This window comes from Mustela putorius, unplaced genomic scaffold (genome assembly GCF_011764305.1).
Source record: "Mustela putorius furo isolate JIRA1106 unplaced genomic scaffold, ASM1176430v1.1 tig00000196_pilon_pilon_pilon, whole genome shotgun sequence".
NCBI classification, from domain to species: domain Eukaryota; kingdom Metazoa; phylum Chordata; class Mammalia; order Carnivora; family Mustelidae; genus Mustela; species Mustela putorius.
This window is the reverse complement of record NW_025421310.1, coordinates 11,038,655-11,065,905: the sequence shown is the minus strand read 5'-3', so window position 1 is coordinate 11,065,905 and position 27,251 is coordinate 11,038,655. Positions and strand designations below refer to the sequence as shown.

At 49.5% G+C, this 27,251-nt stretch overlaps 1 protein-coding gene across 4 annotated transcripts in view; it reads left to right on the top strand.

Moving 5' to 3' along the window:
- The window catches only part of TRPM4 (transient receptor potential cation channel subfamily M member 4), a 38,275-nt gene that overhangs the window by 3,083 nt on the left and 7,941 nt on the right, over positions 1-27,251 (top strand). For 2 of the 4 annotated variants that reach the window (XR_006605809.1, XM_013063983.2), the window contains exons 3-17: positions 1,577-1,751; positions 2,068-2,248; positions 2,431-2,594; positions 2,861-3,044; positions 6,457-6,518; positions 6,660-6,851; positions 7,156-7,255; positions 10,851-10,963; positions 11,263-11,604; positions 11,747-11,881; positions 17,090-17,219; positions 17,398-17,543; positions 18,728-18,840; positions 19,209-19,286; positions 22,643-23,074. Coding sequence is in view for 3 of the 4 variants with exons in the window: in XM_013063983.2 (XP_012919437.1) it covers positions 1,577-1,751; positions 2,068-2,248; positions 2,431-2,594; positions 2,861-3,044; positions 6,457-6,518; positions 6,660-6,851; positions 7,156-7,255; positions 10,851-10,963; positions 11,263-11,604; positions 11,747-11,881; positions 17,090-17,219; positions 17,398-17,543; positions 18,728-18,840; positions 19,209-19,286; positions 22,643-23,074 (2,547 nt within the window). In the remaining variant the exon portion in view is untranslated. Of the gene's footprint in view, positions 1-1,576; positions 1,752-1,918; positions 2,249-2,430; positions 2,595-2,860; positions 3,045-6,456; positions 6,519-6,659; positions 6,852-7,155; positions 7,256-10,850; positions 10,964-11,262; positions 11,605-11,746; positions 11,882-17,089; positions 17,220-17,397; positions 17,544-18,727; positions 18,841-19,208; positions 19,287-22,642; positions 23,075-27,251 lie in introns of those variants that run through there. The other 2 variants (XM_013063984.2, XM_045077041.1) reach the window with 2 other exon arrangements.

Genomic DNA, 27,251 nt, shown 5'->3' with positions numbered 1-27,251 from the left:
GAGTGACCTAGCAACTGTATTCTTAATTGTATTTAACTTTAATTTATTTAAATGTAATGAGCCACATGTGACTAAAGTCAACTAGACTAGACAGCTTAAGTTCTGGAACATTCCATGCAGAAGTTTTATCTACAAGGACTAGTGGGAAGTAGATGGAAGGTAATGAATGGGTCTAGGGATGGGACCGAGATAAGTGAAAGGACCAAGAGGGTCACCTGAGGCATGCTGGGTCCCTGGAGATGGACTCAGAAATGAGAAAGGATGTGTCCTTCACTGTACACACTGCTCCAAGAGCCGGGCTGAGTGTGCTCCGTCCATCCCAGGTGTGGATTGATAGCCGTTGTTTCAGCATCTTTACAGCTTTTAACAGATCCGTGTACCCCCAGTGGTATTCTGTGAAATTGGTCCTTAAGTCAAAGCTCACTCTGCTTTTGTAGACTGGGGTCTCCTCTGCTATCTGCAGTCCCGTCTGGAATCAGGACCAAAGAGATGTAGATACATTTTCAAGTGAATTCTTCATTCCCCAAACCTATGTTGCTTGCTCTTGAAAACTCTGAGGCCCATCCCTTGTCCATTTATTTAAGGGACGCAAGGGCTACTTGTGCATTTAAGGGAAACATTAGTTTCGTTTCTGATAACCATAAATGAAAAAGCTTCCATTTGCTGCAAAGAGAAAGAAAGAAGCCACAGAAGACCGTCACAATGAGAAGCAAATGAAGGTATTTTCCTTCTAACTGGACGGTGTTGGCAGCCCAATTTTCGGAGACTTCTCTCTGTTTAAAAAAAAAAAAAAAAAAGGAAGCAGGGCTGCAGGGCTCCTGGCTGGCTCAGTTGGTGGGAGCAGGCAGCTCTGGATCTATATAGGCCGTGGGTTCAAGCCCCACGTTGGGTGTAGAGAGTACTTAAATAAGTAAACTTAAAAAACAAAAACAACTCAGAACAGACAAAAGAGTAGCGAAGGGTTAGGCCTTGCAGACATTCTAGCGCCCCGGAAGCCTCCCCCCTTGACAGTGATGCGGCACCAATAAGGCAAGGTTGTGTGAAGCTCCGCCCCCCTTGGGGCCAGTGGTTTCTCCACGCAGCCCTCTGTTTAGTTCGCACCGTGTGATTTCACTGCCTTACTGTTGTCTGGATCTGAGGAGGAAATGGGGGCTCAGGGAGGTGAACCCTAATGTCCCACAGCTGCCCCCGCCTCTGAGTGCTCTCTGAAACCTCTGGCTTTTCCTTCTCGAGGGTTCTCTCTTGTTTGGACTGGGGGCAGCAGGCTGGCCCCTGATGGTTGGTGGTGCTGGGGCAGTGCAGCACGGTGAGGGGGGCCGGGGTTCCTCCCCGCTCGGCTTCCTTGAGCCCCTGTGGCTCCCTTCTGCTGGCCTGTTTGGCTCGGGCTGTACTTTGTCCCCAGCGCCAGGCAGCGCCAGAGTCCGCACGGACTATGCGTCTACCTGTGGGGAGGGGGGCGCTTCTACAGGATCCTTAGAGTCAGGGGTATGGAGGTGGCCATGGGCGTGGCCCCCTGGGGCGTGGTTCAGAATAGAGAACCCCTGGGGTTCATGCTCCCCTTCCCCCTCCTCCCCAGAGGAGACTTGTGCCAGTGCGGGCGTCCCCGGAGCGCCCACCCGTCCGTGGCTGTGGAGGATGCCTTCGGGGCAGCCGTGGTGACCGTGTGGGACAGTGACTTGCACACCACAGAGAAGCCGACCGATGCCTACGGGGACCTGGATTTCTTGGGCGCCGGCCGCAAGGCCAGCAATGTGAGGCCTGCATGTCTGGGCAGGGCCGGGGTCGGCGAGCCGGGCTGCATACCCCCCACACCCCCGTCAGAGTCTGGGGTTGCCGCTGCTGAATGCTCTCCCTGTTTGCCCATCCCTGTCTTCCCCTCTCCCGGAATCTCTCTCCCTCCACCCCTGTCTTTTCTAAGTCTGTTGCCTTCTCTCTGGGTCTCTGTCCTTTCCTCCTGGGTTACTGTTCCCCTCATCCTTCTCTGTCTGGATCTCTGTTCTCTGTGTCTCTGTCCCCTTCTCTGTCGGTGTCCCTTTCCCCATGTCCTCCCCTTCTGTGTGTCCGCAGTTCCTCCGGCTCTCCGACCGCACGGATCCAGCTACCGTGTATAATCTGGTCACCCGCACATGGGGCTTCCCGGCCCCAAACCTGGTGGTGTCAGTGTTGGGGGGGTCAGGGGGCCCCATCCTCCAGACCTGGCTGCAGGACCTGCTGCGTCGCGGGCTGGTGCGGGCTGCCCAGAGCACAGGTGACTGAGGCTGGGGGCTGGCTGTGCCCCCTGAGTCTGGGGCCCCTGCCCCCTACTTCTCTGGGGTGGATGCGGTCTCCCCCAGCTGTGAGGCTATTTTGGTCTTCCTCTCTCTTCCCTCTTTCTGTCCCTGCACACCCGTGTCTCTGGACCTCACTGTCACTCTCTGGGTCTCTGGGCAGGGGCCTGGATTGTCACCGGGGGTCTGCACAGGGGCATCGGCCGGCACGTTGGTGTGGCTGTGCGGGACCACCAGACGGCCAGCACTGGGGGTACCAAGGTGGTGGCCATGGGCGTGGCCCCCTGGGGCGTGGTTCGGAATAGAGATGCCCTCACTAACCCCAAGGTGGGACCCGGAGTCTTGGAAAAGGAGGGGGTGGGAATCCTGAGTCTGTGGGAGGAAGTGGCTGGGGACCTGGATCCCTGGGTCCAAGGGAGGAGGGGTTGGGGGCCCGGACCCCTGGGTCTGAGGGAGGAGGGGCTAAGGGCCTAGATCCCTGGGTCCGAGGGAGGAGGGTCTGGGGCCTCTGACCAGAGTCTGAGGGAGGAGGGGCTCCTGTTTGTCCTGGTCCTGATGGAAAAAACTCTTTGGTCTGGCCAATTGTCACCCAGGGCTCATTCCCTGCGAGGTACCCGTGGCGTGGCGACCGCGAGGATGGGGTCCAATTTCCGCTCGACTACAACTACTCAGCCTTCTTCCTGGTGGACGACGGCACCCATGGCCGCCTGGGCGGCGAGAACCGCTTTCGCCTCCGATTCGAGTCCTTCGTCGCGCAGCAGAAGACTGGCGTGGGTGGTGAGTGGCTTCCTCCACAGGGGACCACGGTGTGAGGCTCAGGGTCCCCATGGTCCAGTCTGGTTGAGGTTTGGGGATTGAGGGGCTGAAGAGTTACCTTCAGTCTAGTACCTTCTCCCACTATTTGCTCTGTTTTTAAAAAAATATTTGACTCGAAATCTAAACGACATGAAAGCAGATGGCTTGGTAAAGTTTTAAGAAACTGAACCCATGTGTGAAACCAGCACCCAGATCAAGAAACCTATCACCGGCCCCAAGAAGCCTTTTCCTTCTGGCCGCGAGGGTCCCCCCGCCCTCCGGTAGTGCAGGGAGGGGTTCTGGCCGCTTCTCCATGCCTGTGGACAGAATCCTACAGCACCTGCACATTCTCGAGTCTGGCTTGTTGTAGTCTGTGTTATTTCTGTGAGATTCGTTGCACAAGTTGGGGTCAGTAAATAACTCACGGGTCAAAAAAAAACAAAAAAGCAAGAAAATATTTTGAACTGGATGGTAAGAAATGTATGACCTACAGAGCCTGTTAGGGATGCAGCCAAAGTGGTGTCTAGAGGGAAATTTGTAGATTTAAATGCATATATCAAAAAGGGAGGGTGCCTAGGTGGCTCAGTGGGTTAAGCCTCTGCTTCAGTTCAGGTCATGATCTCAGGGTCCTGGGATCAAGTTCCCCATCGGGCTCTCTGCTCAGCGGGGAGCCTGCTTCACCCCTCAACCCCACCTCCCTCTCTTCCTACTTATGATCTCTCTCTCTGTCAAATAAATAAATGGGAAAATAAATAAATAATATCTTTAAAAAAAAGAAGAAAGTCTGAAAGTCAATGTTTTAACCCTCCAATTAAAAACAAAACAAAACAGGGGCACCTGGGTGGTTCAGTGGGTTAAGCCTCTGTCATCGGCTCAGGCCATGACCCCAAGGTCCTGGGATCGAGCCCCGCATTGGGCTCCCTGCTCAGCAGAGAGCCTGCTTCTCCCTCTCCCTCTGCCTGCCACTCTGCCTACTTGTGCTCTCCATCTCTCTGTCAAATAAATAAATAAAATACTAAAAAAAAAAAAAAAAAAGACCAGAGGGGCATGGGGTACCTGGCTGGTTCAGTCAGTGGAGCCTGTGAGTCTTGAACCTGGGGTTGTGAGTTCAAGCCCCACATGGGGTATAGAGATTACTTAAAAAAGGAAAAAAAAAATCTTAAAAAGGAAAGAAAGAGGAGCATTTGTGTGGTTGTTAGTTAAGCGACTGCCTTCAGCTCAGACCGTGATCTCGGGGTCCTGGGATGGAGTCCCACCTAGGACTCTGTGCTGAGCAGGGAGCCTGTTTCTCCCTCCCCCCTGCCCCTCACCCTGCTTGTGCTCTCTCTCTCTCACATGCTATCCTTCTCTCTCAAATAAATAAATTAAAAAAGAAAGAAAGAAAAAAGGGAAAACACCTCCACACATGTTTTTCCCCCCTCTTTTCCCCAAGCTGCATTGAATTTTATGTCACTTTTTGATATTTTAACGTGGTGTTTGTTTTCCCCTTTATTTAAGCCTGGTCCTTAAGTAAGGTTTGTCAGTTTCCTCATAAAAATCTCATACCTAGGGCGCCTGGGTGGCTCAGTGGGTTAAGGCCTCTGCCTTCAGCTTGGGTCATGATCTCAGGGTCCTGGGATTGAGCCCTGCATTGGGCTCTCTGCTCAGCGTGGAGCCTGCTTCCTCCTCTCTCTCTGCCTGCTGCTCTGCCTACTTGTGATCTCTGTCTGTCAGATAAATAAACAAAAATCTTAAAAAAAAAATCTCATACCTTTATGGATGAATTCATTTCCAGGTAATTTATCTTTTTTTTTTTTTGGTAATTTATCATTTTTATGAAAACATGAATAAGGGACATTACTAGTTTGGAGGAAAGTTTTTGATTTTTGTGTATTTTTTTGGTATCAATCGTCTTACCAAATTATCTTACTAATATTTATTTATTTATCCCCCTGTATTTATTTATTTATATTATTTATATTATTTTTTACATTTTTTATTTCTTTTCAGTGTAACAGTATTCATTGTTTTTGCACCATACCCAGAATATTTATTTATTTTGAGTGCAGTTTCTCCAATTTTCTGAGAATCTAAGTCAGGTTTTCTTCCAATAGATAACTTTGTCTCTTCCAGCTTTCCGATTTTACTTCCTTGCGTCATTCCATTAGCTCAAAACTCCTGGATGAGTGTGAAAAGAAGTAATATTTGTTATTTTACTGGGAATAGAATTAGTAGTAAACTGTCTTACATGATTTTGTTGTTAGGCTTTAGAAATGTATTATATTTAGATAGTTTATTCTTTCTTTCTTTTTTTTTTTTTAAAGATTTTATTTATTTATTTGACAGAGAGAAATCACAAGTAGATGGAGAGGCAGGCAGAGAGAGAGAGGGAAGCAGGCTCCCTGCTGAGCAGAGAGCCCGATGTGGGACTCGATCCCAGAACCCTGGGATCACGACCTGAGCCGAAGGCAGAGGCTTTAACCCACTGAGCCACCCAGGCGCCCCTTATTCTTTCTTTCATTTAAAGATTTTATTTAGTTGTTTTTGAGAGAGAGAGAGCGAGTGAGAGAGAGCAGGAGGGGAGAGGGGTGAGGGGCAGAGGGAGAAGCAGGCTCCCTGCCGAGCAGGGCATCTGATGCGGGGCTCAAAGTGAGGGCTTGATGTGGGACTCAATCCCAGGACCCTGGGATCTTGGCCTGAGCCGAAGGCAGATGTTTAACTGACTTAGCCACCCAGGCACCCTCTTTCTTTTATTTTATTTTTAAGTAATCTCTACACCCAATATGGGGTCCAAACTCACAGTCCCCCTCTAGAGTCATGTGCTCTACCAACTGAGCCAGCCAGGTGCCCCTAGAGCTTCCTTTTTCTTATTTCCTTCATTTCTGTTTAAACTTCCATCCTTTCTTGGCTCCTGGGCTGTTAACTAATTACAGGAGTGACTTATGCCATAAATACCTGCCTCATTTGGGAACCTAGAAGTGCAGGCCCCAGCCCCTCCCTTCCCTGGGAAGTCAAGTATTGCTGTTCAAAATCTGGTCCTGCCTAACCTGCTTAAAGATATGACGATTCCCATGGGGTGCCTGGGTGGCTCAGTGGGTTAAACCTCTGCCTTTGACTCAGGTCATGATCCCAGGGTCCTGGGATCGAGCCCCACATCAGGCTCTCTGCTCAGCGGGGAGCCTGCTTCCCTTCCTCTCTCTCTTTCTCTGCCTGCCTCTCTACTTACTTGTGATCTCTGTCATCAAATAAACAAATAACATCTTTAAAAAAATATATGATGATTCCTGTGGGCCCCAGGACACAGGATTAGGCAGGAGTCAAATTTGTCCCAGGGACTCATGGGAAATGTGGTTCTTTCCCATCCCTGGCAAGGACTCATGGGAGGTGACGAAGCCCCCTGCTCTCTTCTCCTCAGGGACTGGAATTGACATCCCTGTCCTCCTCCTCTTGATCGATGGTGATGAGAAGATGTTAAAGGTATAAAGTCTAGGTGGAGAGGCAGCTGGAGGCCCTGACTCCTGGCTTCTGAGTCTCCGGGGAGGACAGGGCTGGGGATCTGGACTCTGGGTGCGATGAACACCTTCCTTCCCTGATCAGACTGCCCTTTTTGTCCTGTAGCGGATAGAGAATGCTACCCAGGCTCAGCTCCCCTGCCTCCTGGTGGCTGGGTCTGGGGGAGCTGCAGACTGCCTGGCAGAGATCCTGGAGGACACTGTGGCTCCAGGGAGAGGGGAGAGCAGGCGAGGTGAAGCCCGGGATCGGATTAAGCGTTTCTTCCCCAAAGGGGACCCTGAGGTCCTGCAGGCCCAGGTATGAAATTGGGGGCCCAGCTCTGAATCCTGAGATGGGAGGGAGCTAGGGACCCAGATCCCTGGGTCTTGAGGGATGAGGATACTGAGGACTTGGGAGCCTGGATCCCAGGGAAAAGGAGAATGGAGGCCCAGACTCCGTGATTTGAGGGTGGAGAGGCCTAGGGGCCCAGATTCCCAGCTTTTGGGAGTAGAGGGTGCCGGGGATCTAGATTACTAGGTCCTGGAGGGAATGGTCTCCTGTGACTCTGTGGAGAGGGACAGGTGGCATTGGGCAGGGGGGTGTGGAACGTGGTGTTCTGCAGGTGGAGAGGATCATGACCCGGAAGGAGCTGCTGACAGTCTATTCATCTGAGGACGGCCCTGAGGAATTTGAGACCATCGTCTTGAAGGCCCTTGTCAAGGGTAAGTCTCGAACCCGCAAATTCTCCTCCCCTCTCAGCTCAACTTCGGACACCTTTCCTGGTCTGGGGACTTTATCTTCTCTAATCTAAAGTTGGACTCCTTTTTATCTCTTTCCTTTTTCTTATTTCCCTTGGGAGCATTTCTTGGGGATTTGCATGGTGCTATTTGGACAGCTTTCCCATGATACTTTCATTATATCCCAAATTGTTTTCTTCCTGTTGGATTCATGTATGCACCCCTCCATCTGTCTGTACAGTGCTCTTTCCATCTACCCATTGTTCCACTCATCCTTCATTCTTCTCTCCGGCCAATCATCCTTCCACCTGTCTGTCCACATATCCATTGACAGTTCCAACCACTCACTCTTCCATCCTCCCATTTTTGACCCATCCATCCATCCATCCTTCCATCCACCCATCCACCCATCCATCCATCCATCCATCCATCCACCCATCCATCCATCCATCCATCCATCCACCCATCCACCCATCCATCCATCCATCCATCCACCCATCCATCCATCCATCCATCCATCCACCCATCCACCCATCCATCCATCCATCCTTCCATCCACCCATCCACCCATCCATCCATCCATCCATCCATCCATCCACCCATCCACCCATCCATCCATCCATCCATCCACCCATCCATCCATCCATCCATCCATCCACCCATCCATCCTTCCATCCATCCATCCACCATCCATCCATCCATCCATCCATCCATCCACCCATCCATCCTTCCATCCATCCATCCATCCATCCACCCATCCATCCATCCATCCACCCATCCACCCATCCATCCATCCATCCATCCATCCACCCATCCATCCATCCATCCATCCACCCATCCATCCTTCCATCCATCCATCCATCCATCCATCCATCCATCCATCCATCCATCCTTTCATCTATCTACCCACACTGCCCTTTCTTCCTTTCCTACGTGGCTCCCATATGCTAGGCACTAAGGGGTAGAGGAGTCAGAGATGAACCAAAGTACTGTCTCCCATGGAGGAACTGATATTTTACTACAGGAATGGCTGATGAAAACCAAAGTAGGCAGCAGAATGGCCACCTGGTAGAGGTTGGGGATGGGGATCATTTATTCATTTAACAAACATCACCCTAGGCTCCAGAGACTAAAGCAGGCCCATTTCTTGCTCTGAAGGACCACAGATCCTACCAGAGTTTTTTGGAAACAACCTTAAGTAAAATGGAAGACCAAAGCATGGTGAGGAAAACTGTTGTCAGTAAAGAGACAAGGACGAGGAGCTATTTAAATGGGTTCTGAAGAGCTAAGAATCCAGACTTAGTGAGATGGGAAGGTAGGGTAAATAAATGGTAAGGAGGATTCCAAAACTCTGTGGGGCTGAGGTGGGGGGGAGGGGTGTTTTACATGGAGTTTTACATGGAAAACATCCACTTAGGTAAAAACTCCACATCCCATAAAGGGCGACTGGCAGTCAGTGAGCAAACTTGATTCACTTCACAGCAGCCAACTCACCAGGCTCTTGGGAGAACAGAGGGAGGCCCTGGGAGAGGCATGGATAGTGTTATCAGTCCATTGCCTGCAGAAGTAGAAGTAATCCCATTCCACTGGGGATATTGGAGCCGGCTGGGCAGGCTCAGTGATAGCGGAGTTGACTGGGTGGGGTTTCGGCAGGTGAGGAAGGAAGTGGGGAAGGGGTGCATGCTCCCTGTGGCATAAGCCCAGGCATGGTGCCGAGCAGTTGGCAGACCTTTGGCCCATAATCCTCCATTCCTGCTTGCAGGGGTGTGTAGGGCAGAGAGGGTTTGGGGAGGGGCTAGAGGGATGGGACTTGGGGATTGGTGAGCTAGGGGATGTGAAGGAAAGGAGTGAGGGGCAGAGATGGCATGGGTTGCTGGGTGGGGGGCTGCCTCATTGACTGGGTGGACAAAGGGGCCAACCCTAAGATGCAGAACCCAGGGAGGGTCGGGGCTGAGCTCCATGTGGGGCATGGTGAGCATGAAGGGTTGGGGGGAGGTCTAGGTGATAAACGGAGAGATGTGTTAAGACAGAATAGAAATGAGATATATATATTTTTTTCTTGTCTTGAAACTGTGAGGAAAGTCAGGGAGATCTACAGAATCTTAGAAAATCCCACCGTGAATTCACTTCTCTGGGTTTTGAAAAGAAATATAGGGGCACCTGGATGGCTCAGTCAGTTAAATGTCTGACTCTTCTCAGCTTAGGTCTCAATCTCAGGGTTGTGAGTTCAAGCCCTGCACTGGGCTCCACACCCAGCATGGAGCCTACTTATAAAATATGTATATAAAGTTATGTTGTCCTAGGCATGTGACTGCCTCTCTCTTGACCTGTCTCCTCAACCCCTTTGAGTTTCCGGTGGCCCAGTGGCAGATTCCTCTCTGAAATTCCATCCCACAGTTATCACCATTAACAGTGCTGCCAAGTGGGGGACCATGATTATTCCCATTTTATAGATGAGGGAGCAGAGGCTCCCAAGGTCCAGTGGCTTTCTGAAGATGCTCACTGGTGTTGTTGGAGCTGGGATTGGAACCCAGGTCTGCCTGCCTCAGAGCCCATTGTGCATCTGCACTCCACTAGATTGCGTAGTCCCGCCATTCCAGTTTTTGGAACAACCAAAATGGCGCTCCTTTGTTTCGGAAATTGATGTGGAGCAAGTGGACACAGAAAGCAAAACTAACTCCATGGCACAGGTGCTCTGGGCGCCAGCAGTGCCTAGACTTTGCTCGACTTCTCTTTGGAACCTTTGCTGGATGCTTCCGATTTTTCTGGTCCCTTGTTGGCCGTACATGTTTGGATGTGTTAATTGTTGCGTCAAAGTTTTAAAGGCCTTTGGTTTTCCTCGTTCTTCTTAATGACCTCCAGGGCCTTCCAGAGCACGGCTGAGGCTCTGATTTTTTCCCACCTCCTTTTCTGCTGCTCATTTCTCTGTCTTCTCACAAATACCCATATGTTTCTAGGAAATCAGAGTGACTCACGTTTGCTGTCCCTTCCTGCGCTTGCCTGCATGCAGACCTTAGCTCAGGCTTCTCCTGTTTCCTTGAAGTTTCTTTTCTCATCTTAGATGTGCACCTCCAAATCATGCCCATCTTTCAAAAGCCCTACCTGCATGCTGTCCTCTAGGAGGCGCCCTTGGATCACGCCACACCCCTGTGAGTGCCATCTCCCCTCATCATATTCTGTGCCCACCTGCGAGGGCACCAATCCCTTGGAAGGTAGTTATGTAGTTCCTGGACACACTTCTCTGGAAAGACCTCCTTCAAGGCAGGGCCTGTATCCAGTGTCTTTCTCCATCCCTCCCATTGCCTGGTCCATAATCTACATCAGTAAGTGTGAAATGGATACATGATTCCCTTTCCTTCTTCTTGAGGACTCTAGAGTGCTGGTCTGCTTTGTGCCGAGCTTAACGATCTTATGCTGGCAACAGCGTGACTATTTAAAGACCCCAGACGCTACCCAAAAACATCCCCTTCATTTGGGGTTTAATGTCACGTAATTTCCCACTGAAGCAAAGCAGACATTCATCTGAAGTTCCCGCCTCCCACCCCCGACTTCTCGCCCCCTCTCCCTCTCACTCTTTCAGCTTGTGGGAGCTCAGAGGCTTCAGCTTACCTGGACGAGTTGCGTTTGGCTGTGGCTTGGAATCGTGTGGACATTGCGCAAAGTGAACTCTTCCGGGGGGACATTGAATGGCGGGTGAGGGGGCAGGCCTGGGGGGCTGTGGGTCTTGACAAGGGGGATGCACTCTCCTCCCTGTCTGACTTCTTCCGCATCTGGCTCTGTCTTCCATTATTGTCCAGCCTTCTCTTAATTGTCCATCTGTTCCCATCTTTCCTCCCATCCATTCATCCATCCATACATCCATCCATCCATCCATCCACCCACACACCTGTCACTCATAGCTCTGTACCCCATCTCTTGTCCTTAATGTCTGACCTCACCTGGCATTCTGACTGTGTGCTCAACTCTTTCCCAATCCATCCCGCTCCTGCCAGTCCATCCACTTGGAAGCCTCCCTCATGGATGCCCTCCTGAATGACCGGCCCGAGTTCGTGCGTCTGCTCATCTCCCATGGCCTCAGTGTGGGCCACTTCCTGACCCCGGCACGCCTGACCCAGCTGTACAGCGCAGCGCCCCCCAACTCGCTCATCCGCAGCCTTTTGGACCAGGCGTCCCACGGCACAGGCACCAAAAGCCCAGTCTTTAAATCCTCTGTGGAGCCCCGACCCCCTGACGTGGGGCAGGTGCTGCGAATGTTGCTGGGGGAGACGTGTGCACCGAGGTACAGCGCAGGGGGCGCCGGGGATCCCCACCAGGGACAAGGCTGCAGGGAGAGCGTAAGGACGAGGCCCGCGAGCCTGGGGGTGGGGAGTGGGGGGGAGGCACTGAAGGATCTGGGGGTTTGCCCCTGGATGAGGGTGGAGCTGGTGGTTGGGCAGAGTCAGGGGCTGGTCCTCACCACGCCTCCCTTGCCTGCAGGTAGGTCTGCTGTCGGACAGGGCCCCCTCTGAGCTCATGCTGGATGCCATCCTCGGGCAGGCCCCCTGGAGTGACCTGCTCCTCTGGGCGCTGCTACTGAACAGAGCTCAGATGGCCATGTACTTCTGGGAGATGGTGAGTGCTGCTTTGGTCTCGCATTCTCCTTTCTTCTGTATTCCTGTCCTTTATCCCTGCTGGACCCCAGGGCCTGAGCAGTAAGAGTCCCCGACCTCTAGCATCACCCTGGCCCCCATCCCAGCCTCCCCTCCCTGCCGATCTGTGACTCCACCTGCTACTTCTCCTTTTCACCCACCAATATCGTGCAGTTCTCCTAACCTGTGTTTTCCGCTAGCAATGCAAATTGCGTTTCCCCTTGTTCATACCTGAGAATCAGTCACGTTCTCTCGGAATGGTTCCTTGTATGGGGAAGTTTGACGGTATCCCGGAGCTGATGGGGAGTCATTTAAACGTAGTTACACTTGCACACTAGAGGCAAGGACATCAGCTAAGAAGGTAGATCTGGAAGCTTCCAGGAAGCCAAGGTGGGGGCCTAGACTAAAAACGTGTGGGATGGAGGCATTGGGACACATTTGGGAAATTTGAGAGGAAAAAAGGTCATAAGATTTGATTGGAATTTAAGAGAGAACCTATTTTTATGCTGTAGAACTATCTTGATGGGGGGGACCTGGGGGGTTCAGTCAGTTAAGCGTCTGCCTCCAGCTTAGGTCATGATCCCAGAGTCCTGGGATCAAGCCCCGCATCGGGCTCCCTGCTCAGTGGGGAGCCTGCTTTTCCCTCTGCCCCTCCCCCTGCTTGAGCTCTCTCTCTCTCTCCCCTGGCCTCTCAAATAAATAAAATTAAAAAAAAAAAGAAAAAGAAATATCTTGACAGGACTTCTTCAGCTTTGGGTTGTTTTTAAACCCTCAAGTCATGGGTTAAATATAGATTATCTTTCACTGAGGTAAAATTCATATAACATAAAATTCACCATTTGAACCACTTAAAATTGTACGATTCAGTAGTAGCCTTTAGCACACTCAGTTGTGCCATGTCTGTCTAGTTCCAGAACATTTTCGTCATCCCAACAGGAAACCTTATATCCAATTAGCACTCAGTCCCCATTGCCTCCTCCCCCAGCCCCTGGCAATGGCTAAGCTGCTCCCTATCCCTATGGACTTTGGAGTTGCCTCTTCGGGATGTTTATAGATCGGAACCTTCTCGTAGGTGGCCCTTTGCTCTTGATTTCTAATGCTTAGCATAGTGTTTCCACGGGTGTTCCAAGTTGCAGGGCATATCTGCGCCTCATTCCGTTTTGTTACTGAAAATATTCCATTTGTCAACGTGTGATGTTTTGTTTCTCCATTCACCTCTTGATGGTCGCATGGCTTGTTTGGGCTTTCCGGCTATTGTGAATAACAGTGCAAGGAACATCGGTGTGCAGGTATCTGCTTGAGTCCTTGCTCTCAGCTGTTTTGAGGACACATCGAGGAATGGGGGTGCCGGATCAGATAGTAATTTTAGGTTTAAGCTGTAATGGAAACACCATACTGTCTTCCACTGTATGTGTATGTACATACAGTGTACATACTGTATGTAACAGGCCGCGCCTTTTACATTCCCACCAGCGAGGCACAGGGGTTCCAATTTCTCCACATCTCTACCAACCCTTGGTATTTTCGGTTTGTTTTTTGTAATTGCTGTCCTCATATGACCTGTTTCCTTAATGATTGGTGACATGGAGCAACTTTTCATGTGCTTATGGACCATCTGCATATCTTTTGAGGAATGTTTGTTCAGTCCTTTGGTCGCCCTCCCCTTTTTTTGAGAGAGAGAAAGTGAGTGGGGAGGGAGAGAAGGGGAGTCTTTTTTAAGATTTTTTAAAAATTTATTTGACAGAGAGAGATCACAAGTAGGCAGAGAAGCGGGCAGAGAGAGAGGGGGAAGCAGGCTCCCTGCTGAACAGAGAGCCCAACGTGGGGCTTGATCCCAGGACTTTGAGGCCATGACCTGAGCCAAAGGCAGAGGCTTTAACCCACTGAGCCACCCAGGTACCCCAGAGAGAGGGAATCTTAAGCAGGCTCCACACCCGGCATAAAGCCCAATGAGGGGCTCAAGCTCATGACCCTGAGATCATGACTAGAGCCGAAATCAAGAGTCAGATGTTTAACTGACTGAGCCACTCCTGCCCCCTGCTTTGCCCATTTTTTAAATTGGTTTGTCTTATTTTCTGTGGTTGCATTGTATGAGTTCTTTTTTTTTTTTTTTTAAGATTTTATTTATTTATTTGACAGACAGAGATCACAAGTAGGCAGAGAGGCAGGCAGAGAGAGAGGAGGAAGCAGGCTCCCTTCTGAGCAGAGAGCCCGATGTGGGACTTGATCCCAGGACCCTGAGATCATGACCTGAGCCGAAGGCAGCGGCTTAACCCACTGAGCCACCCAGGCGCCCCGCGTTGTATGAGTTCTTTAAATGCTCTGGATATTAATCCCTTATCAGGTATATGATGCAGATCTCTTTTCCTTTGCTGTGAGTTGTCTTTTAACTCAGTTCATAGTGTCTTTTGATTCACAAAAGTTTTAAATTTTGATCAAGTCCAATTTGTCTGTGGTTTTGTTTTTGCTTTTGGTGTCATGTCTAAGTAACCATTGCCAAATCCAAGGTCATGAAGTTTTATTCCCATGTTATCTTCTGAGGGCTTTATAGTTTTAAAATTATATATATTATCATTATTTAATCCTACTTGCTAATTTTTTTTTTTTTTCAGCACAACAGTCTACTTGTTAATCTTACTGAGATTTCTTATGTGTGATGAGTCACTTCTCTTTGGCTGGTTTCAAGATTCTCTCTTTGGTTTTGGCTTTTGACAATTTTTTAAAAAAAAGATTTTGTTTTTTTGACAGAGAGAAACACAGCCAGAGAGGGAGCACAAGCAGAAGGAACAGGAGAAGGAGAAGCAGGCTTCTCGCTGAGCAGGAAGCCTGATGCGGGGCTTGAACCCAAGACCTTGGGGTCATGACCTGAGCCAAAGGCAGATGCTTAACAGCTGAGCCACCCAGGCACCCCCAGCTTTTGACAATTTGATGATAATGTCTATCTATCTATCTTTCTTTCTTTCTCTCTTTCTTTTAAAGATTTTATTTATTTATGTATTTGACAGAGAGACACACAGTGAGAGAGGGAACACAAGCAGGGGGAGTGGAAGAGGGAGAAGCAGGCTTTCCGCCAAGCAGGGAGCCCGATGTGGGACCCAAGCAGGGTCCTGGGATCATGACCCAAGCTGAAGGCAGATGCTTAACAACTGAGCCACCCAGGTGCCCTGATGATAATGTTTTTCCAGTGTGAATCTCTTTGAAAATTTATCCTGCTTTGTTTTCTTTGCTGTTGGATGTGTAGATTCATGTCTTTCATCAAAATTTGGGGAGTTTTAGTCCCCCAAACTCAAAATATCTTTATATTTTGAAATATTTTTAAAATCTCAAAATATTCTTTTCTAGCCCTTTCTCCCTGTCTTCTTCTTTGGGACTCCCATTATGCATATATTGGTATGGTTTATGGTGCCCCACACGTTTCTTCAGATCTGTGTATTTTTCTTTATTCTTGGTTTTTGTTTTTTTGCACCCAAACCAGATAATCTCAACTGATCTGTCTTCAACTTCATATGTTCTTTCTTATGCCTCCTCAGAGCTGCTATTGAGGCCTGTTAATGATTTTTTCATTTCAGTTATTGTACTTTTTATCTCCAGAATTTCTACTTGATTCCTTTTTGATAATTTCTTTCTCTCTGTTCCTATTCTTTGTTTAGTAAGACATCCTTCTTCTGGACTTCTTTCATTTTTGTCCATGATTTCCTTCAGCTCTTTGAGCATTTGTGAAGCAATTGATTTAAAATCTTTATGCAGTTAAGTCCAAAGTCTGAGCTTGACAGAGACAGTTTCTATTGATTTTTTCTTTTCTTTTCCTTCTTTCTTTTATCTATTATTATTGTTATTATTATTATTAATTTATTCCTGGGAATATGCCATAATTTCTTGTTTCTTTGCAAGCCTCATAGTTTTTTGTTGAAAACTGGACATTTTGAATATTATAATGTTGTACCTCTAGAAACCAGCTTACCCTTTCCTCTGGGATTTGTTGTAGCTTGCTATGAGCTATTTATTGGTGGTGGTGTTTGCTTAGTGACTTTTCTGCACTATTTGTGTAAAGGCTTTGCTTTCGTGTATGCTTTGTCATGTGTGGCCACTGAAGTCCCTGTTCTGTTAGCTAGGTAGCCAGCTAGTGACTCATCAGAGAATTCCTTAAGTGCCCAGGCTGGGTTTGGGAAGCAAAACACTGCTGGGTTGCAGACGGGCTCCAAGTCGGAACTGTATTTCAATACTCAGGCAGGCTGTTTACAGTTCTGTCTTAGTCTTCACTTCCTGCTTTTGCTGGGGTGAAAGTTCAGCAAGAGGTAAAAGCTCAGGGTTTTCTTTGGACTTTTCTGAGCCTGCACCCAGTCTTGGTCATGCAGGTGGCCTTTCCCTGATCCACATAGGAGCTCTTCAAGCCCCTTATTCCTCAGAGTAGCTCCTTCCTCAGCCACTTCCCTCCCCACTATCCAGTTTTTGCTGAACCCTGACTGTTATTCTTGGCTTCAGTCAGCTGAGGCTAATGCATTTGTCTCGAAATGCTTTCAAACACTACCTGGGGAGCCATTTCTGCTTGGGGAAAAGCCCCCAAAACAGTGAAATGAAGACAAATCCTTGAGCTGACCCTCCAGGGACAGCTAAGTCCACACGGGCAACCACAGTGATTTGAGAGTCAGATATGATTCGCCCCTTCTGGTAGCAACAGCTTGCACTGAGAGTGTGGGCTGTTGCCCTCCAGGCTGCCCTGGAGCTGTGGACTTGACAGCAGTAGTTCACATGTCACAGGGCTCTTTTGCTGAAACTTGTGTTTTCTCTCTTCACTGAGCTTTCTTCTACTTGTTGTAAGTTTTATGTTCTGTTCTGGAGCGCTGAGAAAGTTGCAGCTTTTGGCAGTTTATCTGTTGCTTTTGTGGAGAGACACAGTCTTGAAGTTCTCTATTCTGCCATTTTAGGTGACATCACCAGCCACTTCCTGACCTGTCTCTAACCTCTGATGTCATTCTAACTCTGACTCAGCCCTTGGTCCCTGAACAACCTGCTGTGGACATTTTTCACCCGATGACCACCAGCTCCTTCCAGATTCATATACAAACACTACCTCATCCTTGGCCACTGATGACCCTGGTTAATTTCTGACTTCTGGTTCTTTCCTTTTCCTGTGACCATAGGTTTGCCCCCTCCCCTTCCCCTTCTGTGAACCCTCTCTCTGCCTCTCCAGGGCTCTAACGCAGTGGCCTCAGCTCTTGGGGCCTGTTTGCTGCTCCGAGTGCTGGCACGCCTGGAGTCTGAGGCTGAGGAGGCAGCACGGAGGAAAGACCTGGCGGCCAAGTTTGAGGGTCTGGGCGTTGGTGAGTAAGGCATGGGTGTGGGGCGGGCGGGGGACAGGGAGCTGCCATGCAGGGGGTTGTGCATCTCCCCACTCCTCTTCTCCCAACCCTGCTCCTTCCTCCTCAATCCACTCATCTTTCCTCTCACACCATGTCCTCACTCCCTTTCTTCCCTCCCACGTAAATCTCCCGGCGCCAGACCTTTTCGGTGAGTGCTACCGCAGCAGCGAGAAACGGGCCGCTCGCCTGCTCCTCCGCCGCTGCCCACTCTGGGGGGATGCCACTTGCCTCCAGCTGGCCATGCAGGCTGATGCCCGTGCCTTCTTTGCCCAGGATGGGGTACAGGTAAGCACCTGAGGTGCCAACACCCCACACAGTTCCCACCTGGAAACTTCGGGAAGTATGGAGGAGAAGCCCCTGCCATCATGGGCAGTGAATGGTCTGGACTAGCCTCCGCTCTTCCTGGAGACCACCTGTCCTCCAGAAACTCTCCCAGAAGGGCTGCGCTTCCCAGAAGAAGCCTCACCCCCTGCCACAGGAAAGCCATCCTTCCCACAGCAAAGCCCACCCTCCTAAAAAGTTCTATTCCTGAACAGAAATTCCTGGTGACCACCGGAAGTCCCATCTGTCACACAGGAAGTCCTCTCACTCCCATAGGAAATCCCATTTCTCCCAAAGGAAGCCCTAGTCATCTATAGGAAGTCCCTCCCACTTCCTTAAGGGGTCCTCCCTTCCAGATCTTGACAATTAAAATGACCTCACTGAACAATTACCTAGTGTTTTAGGCATAGACAAACTTTGGCTTAGGAAGCCCACCTTTCCCATAGGAAGTCTTCTCCTTCAGGAAGCCCTGCTTGCCTCCACATCTCTCCCATCATGTCCATCCTGACATTTAAAACTCTTCTCCGTATCCTTAATGTAAATCTGATAAGGGCGTGACACTGGCTGGCTCAGTGAGTTACAGCATGCCACTGGATCTCAGGGTTCAGGTCCCACACTGGGTGTAAAGCTTAGTTAAAAAAAAAAAAAGAAAAGAAAAGAAAAAAATCTGGTGGGCTCAGAGTCCTACCCTCAATATAGGAAGTCCACTTACCCCAACAGGAAGCCCCATCCTCACTTGTCAGAATGATTTGGCTGGCATTTCACCTACTTACCCAGAGCTCTTTGCTTCGAATAGTGGTTAAACTCGTGGATTCCAGCCTGGGCCTCTTGCTTAACCTCCCCGTACGCCATCTGTGAAAAGAGAAAATATCATTACTGGTTCTGGGAGTGTGGTGAGGGGGATGTGGGCTAACCTATGTGAAGGGCTTAGCCCGGTATCTAGCATGTTGTGTTAATGGTGGCTGTTTAACTCTACCAGCTAAAACCTTGGGCGAGTCATCCTCACCTTTGACCTCCTGCCCCCCATCCCCAGTAGTTCTAGTTGCCTGAGCACTTGTGCTGATGCTGCAGCTGTGGCCCAGTTCTGGCGTCTTTAGAAAGGGGCTGTGGGGTAGATTCAGGCTCCTAATCCTCCTCACACCCCACAGTCTCTGCTGACACAGAAGTGGTGGGGGGAGATGGACAGCACCACTCCCATCTGGGCCCTGGTTCTCGCCTTCTTTTGCCCCCCACTCATCTACACCAACCTCATCACCTTCAGGTCAGTCCCCTGGGATTAGAATGGCAGGAGGGGGGCGCTCGGTTTCTCCTTCCTGCTCACTTCTGGCTGCCTTCCTACTTGGACTGTCCAGTGCTTCTCCTCCCTGTTTGCTCTCTTTCCCTCCCCCAGGCTGGGGGCGTGTCTGGGAGGTGAGCTCCTGGGGGGGCTCTTTGCAATGCCTCTGGGGAACAGTTTCTCTGCCCTCTGGCCATGGCTCTGGGAGAAGGTCTCTTTGGGCTGACTCTGGAAAGTGCCTCACTGTCTCCCTGCCAGGCCTCTGGGTGAAGAGGTTTGGGTGTCTTTCTGGAGAATTCCTCTTCCACTCACTCCTGCCCCCATTCCTCACTCTGTGCTTTTCTCCATGCCAGGAAGTCAGAGGAGGAGTCCATACAGAAGGACCTGGCATTCGACATGGATCGGGGCCTCAACGGGGAAGGCCCTGTTGGGTGAGTGAGGTGGGATGAAGTGGGTGAGGTGGGGCACCCTGGGCAGCTTCAGGAGCACCAGGTGCTGGCAACAAAGCCAGAGGGGAGAAGTGGAGCTTCGGGGGGTGATGGCTTCATGAAACCACTGAAGAAACCAAGGAAGTTTCCCAAATGCCAAGCTCGAGGCTTGGGTCCAGGTTTGGTTCTGCCATGAAGGAGATCCTCATTGTAAACTTGTTTACTTCATGTTACACGTTCTACCATCTCGATGTAGCAAGTGGAATCAGGTGGATTTGCTTCATTTAGAGATCATCCATCTTTTTTTTTTTTTTTTTTTCTGGACTCCAAGGGTCTTTGCTCTTAAATCTCTATGCTGGGGTACCCAGGCCTAAGCAGGTATCTATCAAAAGTCTGATAAGGCTGCAGAGTGGAGGTGCTGAGGGACTTGGCTATGAGCTGAACAGACCTGGGTTCAAATCTTAACTTTGACCTTAGAAGTGACCCCAAGCCTCAGGATTCTTCTCTGTAAAATGGATCTGTGTGGAAAGCTGTGTCTCTGTCAGATAGGTTGGGCAGGGTGCAAAGGAGAACAGCTAGGGGCACCTGCGCGGTGCAGTCAGTTGAGCGTCTGACTCTGGGTTTCGGCTCAGGTGATCGCAGCGTTGTGAGATCCTGCCCTGCATCGGGCCCCACGCCCCACGTGGAGTCTGCTTGTGATTCTCTTTCTCCCTCTCTCTGCCCCTCCCACTTGTGCTCTCTCTCTCTCTCTCTCTAAAATAGGTAAATAAATCTGAAAAAGAAAAAGCATCCTACACTCTCAGTGACTGTCAACCACGAAGGCTTACTCCTCCTGCCCCATTTTTGGGTTGTCTGTGTCTTGGCTCCGTTCTGGTTTCCACTTTGGGATGAGGGAGCCCCTCCAAGCTGGGATGTGGCTGGTCTCATAGCAGAGGGAAAAGAGAAATGGCAAACCAGGTACTTACTCTTATAGCCTCATGTGGAAGGGACACACGTCACTTGTGCCCACATCTCATGGGCAAAAGTGAGGCATATGGTAATCCCTTGGCTCCTGGGCCTCTCACCGAGAGGGAACCAGAATATTCCATGTGGAGTAGCTCAGTGTGCCCAGCGCCTGGGGGAGCAGCCGAGAGAGAATGCGGAGAATGCATCATGGCGTCTGGCATGTAGTAAGTAGTCAGTTAATGGAGTTTCTTATTGATCCATGTCTCAGTTATCTTGCTGAGTGGTGGGTATAAGCATCAGGGTCTGAATCTCTGGTAGTGGAGAAAGGGGGGAGAGGCCCACATTTATGTTCCTCCTTGTCCCTTCCTTCTCTACTTTAGTGATGTAGTAAGAAAAGGAAAGGACCCTGGCCCCCAATATTCCAGAAGAAAAATGTTTCAGGTAACTATTCAAATCATGGTCAGAAGCCAGAAGTCTGTAAGACCCACTACATGCCTCGAGGAGCAGTCAAATTGAGATACATAAATGCAAACATGTTTTTCTGAGACAACGCACAATGAATACAATATGTTTGTCAGGATAGAAGAGAAAACTGAGAAAGGAGTTGGGACCACTGAAAAAGGCTGGCTAGAAGTCCCTAGTGTCAGGACCAATCATGATGTCCTTGCCCAGGGAGTTCCCAACTTTTACATGATGATGATGATGATGACAGTGACGGTGACGACAGCCGATGCTACAGAACACTTACAGAGGGTAGCCAGTGTGCTAAATCCTTTTGAAAAACAGCTTATTTAATTTTCTCAACAACCCTATGCAGTACAGTCTATTATCATCCCCATTTCACATTTGAAATCACCAAGGCACTAAGTCATTTGCCTCAGCTCATGTGACTGGTAGGTGGTAGAGTTGGGATTTGAACCCAGATCTTGTTCCTGAAGCAATGCTCTTAGCTGCTGGGGAGCGCCACCTCCATGGTGAGCTTTGTAAAAGGACAGATTCCTGGATCCTTCCCCAGAGAGGCTCAAGATGGGCCCCGGAGTCTGGGAGGCCTGGTTGTGCCTGATTCAAGATGGCAGATGGCAGGAAGTTTTCTGACCACACGTTCTTGTTTCCAGGGCCCTGCAGAGGGTGAAACGTAAAATACCAGGTCTGTTTCCCCTCAGTGTTAGGGAACTTTCTGTCCTCTCTGCATCGTACTTTCTTTAGCTTTTATAATACTCTCCTCTTGTTTTCCTGAGAACAGCTTTACTGAGATAAAATCCACATATTATTCAGTTCACCCATTTAAGGTGTTACAATTCAGTGGTTTTTAGTATATGCACAGAACTGTGCAGTTGTCACCACAATCCATCTTAAAACATTTTTGTCACCATCACAAGAACCTCTGTACCCCTTCATGGTCACTCCGTATTCCTCCCCTCCCCTCGCCCTCAGTGGCCAATAACTTCCGTTATGGAGAGTTTCGTCTCAATGAATTTCCCTGTTCCTGACGTGGTGTATGAAGGGAGCCACACACCGTGTGGTCCTCTTTGATGGGTCTCATTAACCTAGCATCTTGCTTTCGGGATTGCTCCAAGTTGTGGCTCGCATTGGTACGCCCTTCCTTTTCAGCGTTAAATAATATTCCGCTGAATGGATAGACCACATTTCATGGACCCGTTTGGGCTGATGCACCTTTGATCAGTTGAGGCACATTTGGGTTGTTTCCACGTTGGGGTTGTTATCTTTCTGCTTGGTTTATGAGAAGATGCCTCCCCAAGCCAGTTTACTTTTCCCGTTAGCTGGTTGAGTTTGTTATCATGTGTATTATTTATTTTGGCGTTGAGGTTTGAATGAAGAGTCAGGATGAAATTGGGACAGAGGATCAGAGCTCGGACAAGAAGGGTCAGAGAGGGGAGCGGACTAAGAAGGTCAGAATCCAGAAGCCAAATATGGCTGCTCGCTCTGAGGTTATATACAGGGAGCCTGGGCCGGACGATCTGACATCAGAATCTGTGGGGCGGACGTTAATACTCAGGCAGGGGCTTTCAAACCCGAGGAGCCAAGCTCATGAAAGTGAGGGGGTTGGAGGTCGGGTGGATGGTCCAAGATCAGATGTAGAGTCAGAGGTTGTGAAGATGCAAGAAGAGGGATTCGGAGTCAGAAGCCAGACCGGGGTCAGAGGTCATTCCAAGGCCCCAGAGGTTGGAGGGTGGAGAAGGTCAGAGGTGGAAGGTCAGCAGTCTTGCCTGAAGGAGATCTTAGAGGGCAAAGGTTAGATATAGGGGGTCAAACGTCAAGGAGATGGTTGACCTGGGATTTGGTTTCAGGTACAGGCAGGGTTAGAGGTCAGATGTGAAAGATGAGAGGTCTTGGTGACAGTGAAGAGGGGCTCAGAGGTCAGACTGAGCCTCCTCCCTTCCCCCTCCCCCCAGGCTGGCAGAGCCCCGGGAGAAGAAGGCCGTGCGGGTGCTGGGACAGTCGAGGCGCAGCGGCTGCTGCGGGGGGTGCCCCCCTCGCCTGCGACGCTGGCCGCAGTTCTGGGGGGCGCCGGTGACCGCCTTCATGGGCAACGTGGTCAGCTACCTCCTCTTCCTGCTGCTCTTCGCCTGGGTGCTGCTCGTCGACTTCCAGCCTGGCGCGCCCGGCGCCCTGGAGCTGCTGCTCTACTTCTGGGCCTTCACCCTGCTCTGCGAGGAGTTCCGCCAGGGCCTGGGCGGCGGCTGGGGCAGCCTGGCCACCCGGGGGCCCGGGCCCGGCCCCCAGCAGGCCCCGCTGCGCCGCCGGCTGAGCCTCTACCTCGCCGACACCTGGAACCAGTGCGACCTGGTGGCCCTCACCTGCTTTCTCCTGGGCGTGGGCTGTCGGTGAGTGTCCCCGCCCCCTGCCGCCCCCGCCCCCTGCTGGGCTGGAGCCCACCCTGCTTTTCCATCCCGAAACACAAACCAAAGTCCCTTCTTCATCAACAGCATCGCCTCTGGGGGGTCAACGAGCAGTTCGCTCACACCTGGGTACCGGGCTTTCGGGCCGCGGCTGCTGTTTTTCTAGATCTGCAGGTTGGCGGACTTTTCTCTGGTCCCCCGACCTGGCCCCGCGGTGGCACCCGCAAAGCACAGTCTTCCTCCAGACTCCCGGCCAGGCGGGGGCGCCACACTCACCTTCCCCGCTCTGCCCCGCCTCTGTCCCCGTCTCCCGCCCGGCCCTCCGCCCAGCCTCCAGGATGCCTCTGGCCTCTGGTCTGTCCGCACGAGGCTCCTTCTTCTCTGAGCTGCCCGGCCTGCCTCCCAGGGCTGCCCCGCATCCCCGCACCCAGTCCTGAGGGCGCTGCCCAGTGGCGGCCTGCCCAGCTCTGCAGGCCGGCGCCCCACTCCTTTCTCTGCATCCAAGCTCCAGCTCTTCGGAGTGGATTGCAGTAATAATCCGGGTTATCCTGGTAATCATAACACTGTGACCAGTGGGATGAGCTCTTAACCAAGGGAGGGGTTCCCAGTTTCCGCAAACTTCCTGGACCAGTTTTATCCCAGGGCAGTGAAACTCATTTCAGTCCTTTTCAGTTTGTTTTTAAAATTATTTCAACTTTGTTATTATTTGGGGTACATCGAACAACAAATATTTGGCTCTTCATTGGTGTTGTCTGTATTGAATTTTGCCAAAATCTAGGTTCTGTGTTTGCGAATTTTACATTCTGGCTTTAATGTCATTCGGGTTGTCTTCCTGGGTCAAATTTTATAGATTCACATTTTTTTATTTTTTAATTTTTATTTATTTATTTATTTTAAAAATTTTATTTATTTATTTGACAGAGAGAGAGATCACAAGTAGGCAGAGAGGCAGGCAGAGAGAGAGGAGGAAGCAGGCTCCCTGCTGAGTAGCGAGCCCCATACAGGGCTCTATCCCAGGACCCTGGGATCATGACCTGAGCTGAAGGCAGAGGCTTTAACCCACTGAGCCACCCAGGAGCCCCTAGATTCACATTTTTTTTAAGATTTAAAAAATCTTTTCAATCATCTCTACCCCCAAAGTGGGGCTAGACCTCACAACTCTGAGATCTGGAGTTCCCAGGCTCTGCCCAGGAGGCCACCAGGCGCTCCTACAGATTCAGGTGTCACCGGGGAAGCTTGAATGTTTTCACCTTTTAGTTCATAAAAATCTGACTGTTTCTGCTTACTTCTTAGCTAATTTATAAAAAACAAATTGTCAGGAATTCACCTCAGATATTTCCTGTTGCCAAGACGGGGCTGTGTCATGTTAGTTCATTTCATCCATGGCTTCCAGATTATACTGTGTGGTGCCAGAGAGAGGGCAAAGGGCACGTCAATTTTGGGTCTTGGCATTCATGTCTTCGGGTCTTGCGCATGCTGTTCCCCCTTCTTGAAACACTTTTCCCCCTTCTCCTTGGCCAAGCCAATACCTACACTTCCTTGAGGCCTCCGCTTTGCTGCCTCCATCTCTGGAAGTCCTCCCTTATCCTCTCCCGACTCTCAGTCCTTCCCAAATGATGCTCTCAGTACAGCTTGTGCAGTCTCTTTCATCGAGAAAGATTCTAAAATCCTCAAGACACATCTGTCTGGGGGCACCTGAGGGCTCAGTCCATTAAGCCTCTGCCTTCGAGTCAGGTCATGATCTCGGGGTCCTGGGATGGAGCCCCGCATCGGGCCCTCTGCTCGGCAGGGGGCCTGCTGCTTGTGCTCTCTCTTTGACAAATAAATCAATCTTAAGAAAAAAAAGATACTTAGCTCATCTCCCAGCAACAGAAAATATCTTTGAAATATAGCCTATTACCAAAGAAATGCAGAAGTATGTCCTCAGTGAACACGATTAAAGAAATGAGGAACATACAACGGAAACCACATCTCTCTAAGACTCCCCACTTTCTCCTTTGGTGCTGAGTTTGGTGCATTTTCTGCTTGTCATTTTTCTGTGTTTTTACATGGACAGATACACATACTTTTGTAAATGAAGGACATTATATTTCATGTATTTTTCTGCAACTCTTTTTCCTTTTTTTTTTTTTTAAAGATTTTATTTATTTATTTGACAGACGGAGATCACAAATAGGCAGAGAAGCAGGCAGAGAGAGGAGGAAGTAGGCTCCCTGCTGAGCAGAGAGCCCGATGCAGGGCTCGATCCCAGGACCCTGGGATCATGACCTGAGCCTAAGGCAGAGGCTTTAATCCACTGAGCCACCCTGGTGCCCCTCTTTTTCATTTTTAATATGTGCTGACATGCTTTCCATATCGGTATTTGCAAAGATACCTTAGTCTTTGAAAATCTGGCATCAAATTCCAGAAGAAGGGGTTTCAACCATTGTTGGCTAAAGATCAGACAAGACAGACTTCTCCTTGCCAGAATGGAATGAATGAATTCTTTTCATAAGGCAGTGAGACAAAAATTCTAAACTTCAAGAGGTAGAAATCAAGCCAAAAGTCTGGCCACAAAGTCTCATTTTCTACTCAAGGTAACATGACATTATAATCAGATACTAGCTGAGGAAATTTCTTTTCCTTTTATTTATTAACAATTATTATTATTATTTATTATTATTTTTTAAAGTCCTAGCAGTTAGGACACTGTTCCTGTGAAGAGAGAAGACAAAGAGCTTTGTGGACACAACCTAGTGACTATTTCCAAGGACGGAAGGGACCTGACACCCCGTTTTATAATCTGGATCATTAACAGCAGTGACTCCCTCCCTACCTGTCTCCCCTGACAGAGGCTTGCTTCCTCTGTGCTGTTAGAGATGCTACAAAGTAACTCAGCATGAATAATTTATTCCAAGAGCAAGATAAGAAAGTTTTGCAGGACACTATGCTTCCGTTTCTCTTATATATTTTTTAAAGATTTTATTTATTTATTTGACAGAGATCACAAGTAGGCAGAGAGGTAGGCAGAGAGAGAGAGAGGAGTAAACAGGCTCCCCGCTGAGCAAAGAGCCCAATGCAGAGCTCAAGCCCAGGACCCTGGGATCATGACCTGAGCCAAAGGCAGAGGCTTTAACCCACTGAGCCACGCAGGTGCCCCTGTTTCTCTTATATTTTGATTAAAGTATCTTTTGAGGGGTGCCTGGGTGGCTCAGTGGGTTAAGCCTCTGCCTTCGGCTCAGGTCACGATCTCGGGGTCCTGGGATCGAGCCCCACATTGGGCTCTCTGTTTGGCAGGGAGCCTGCTTCCCCCTCTCTCTCTGCCTGCCTCTCTGCCTACCTGTGATCTCTCTCTGTCTAATAAATAAATAAAATCTTTAAAAAGAAAAAGTATCTTTTGAGATGAAAGAGCCATGTGCTATCATGCTTTAGGAATACCAGTGATATTTTATTTTTAAGATTTTTATTTATTTATTTGACAGAGAGAGACAGAGTGAGAGAGGCAACACAAGCAGGGGGAGTAGGAGAGGAGGGAGCAGGCTTCCTGCCAAGCAGGGAGCCTGATGTGGGGCTCGATCCCAGAACCCTGGGATCACAACCTGAGCCAAAGGCAGAGGCTTAACCCACTGAGCCACCCAGATGCCCCAAGGGTACATATATTCTTGACATGGATAGGTTTCCTTGTAGAATAGCTTCGCCCACATACACGCCCATCATCAGGGTAAGAGGGTGCCCCTTGAGGACGCACCTGACAGATAATACCAGGTATTTTCAATCTTTAAAATTTTATAGCTCTCAATTAACCTTTAGATCTTTTTCTGTCTTTTTTCCATTCTGACAGGTAAAAATGACTTCTTGTTTTAAAACTTATGTGTCCCTGACTACTAGTTAGCTCGGACATCTGTTATAGCAAATGGCCACTTGTACCTCTGTCAATGTCTTTTCATAGGCTTGCCGCCATTTTAGAAAAGACATGTTCATTTGTGTTTGTTGATCTCTTGTGTATGTGTATGGATGGGTCGGTGCTCTCTCCTAACCCTTGGTGTTGTTTTTGTTTTTTTTTTTCTTTTTAAGATTTTATTTATATATATATATATATATTTTTTTTAAAGATTTTATTTATTTATTTGACGGACAGAGATTACAAGTAGGCAGAGAGGCAGGCAGAGAGGAGGAAGCAGAC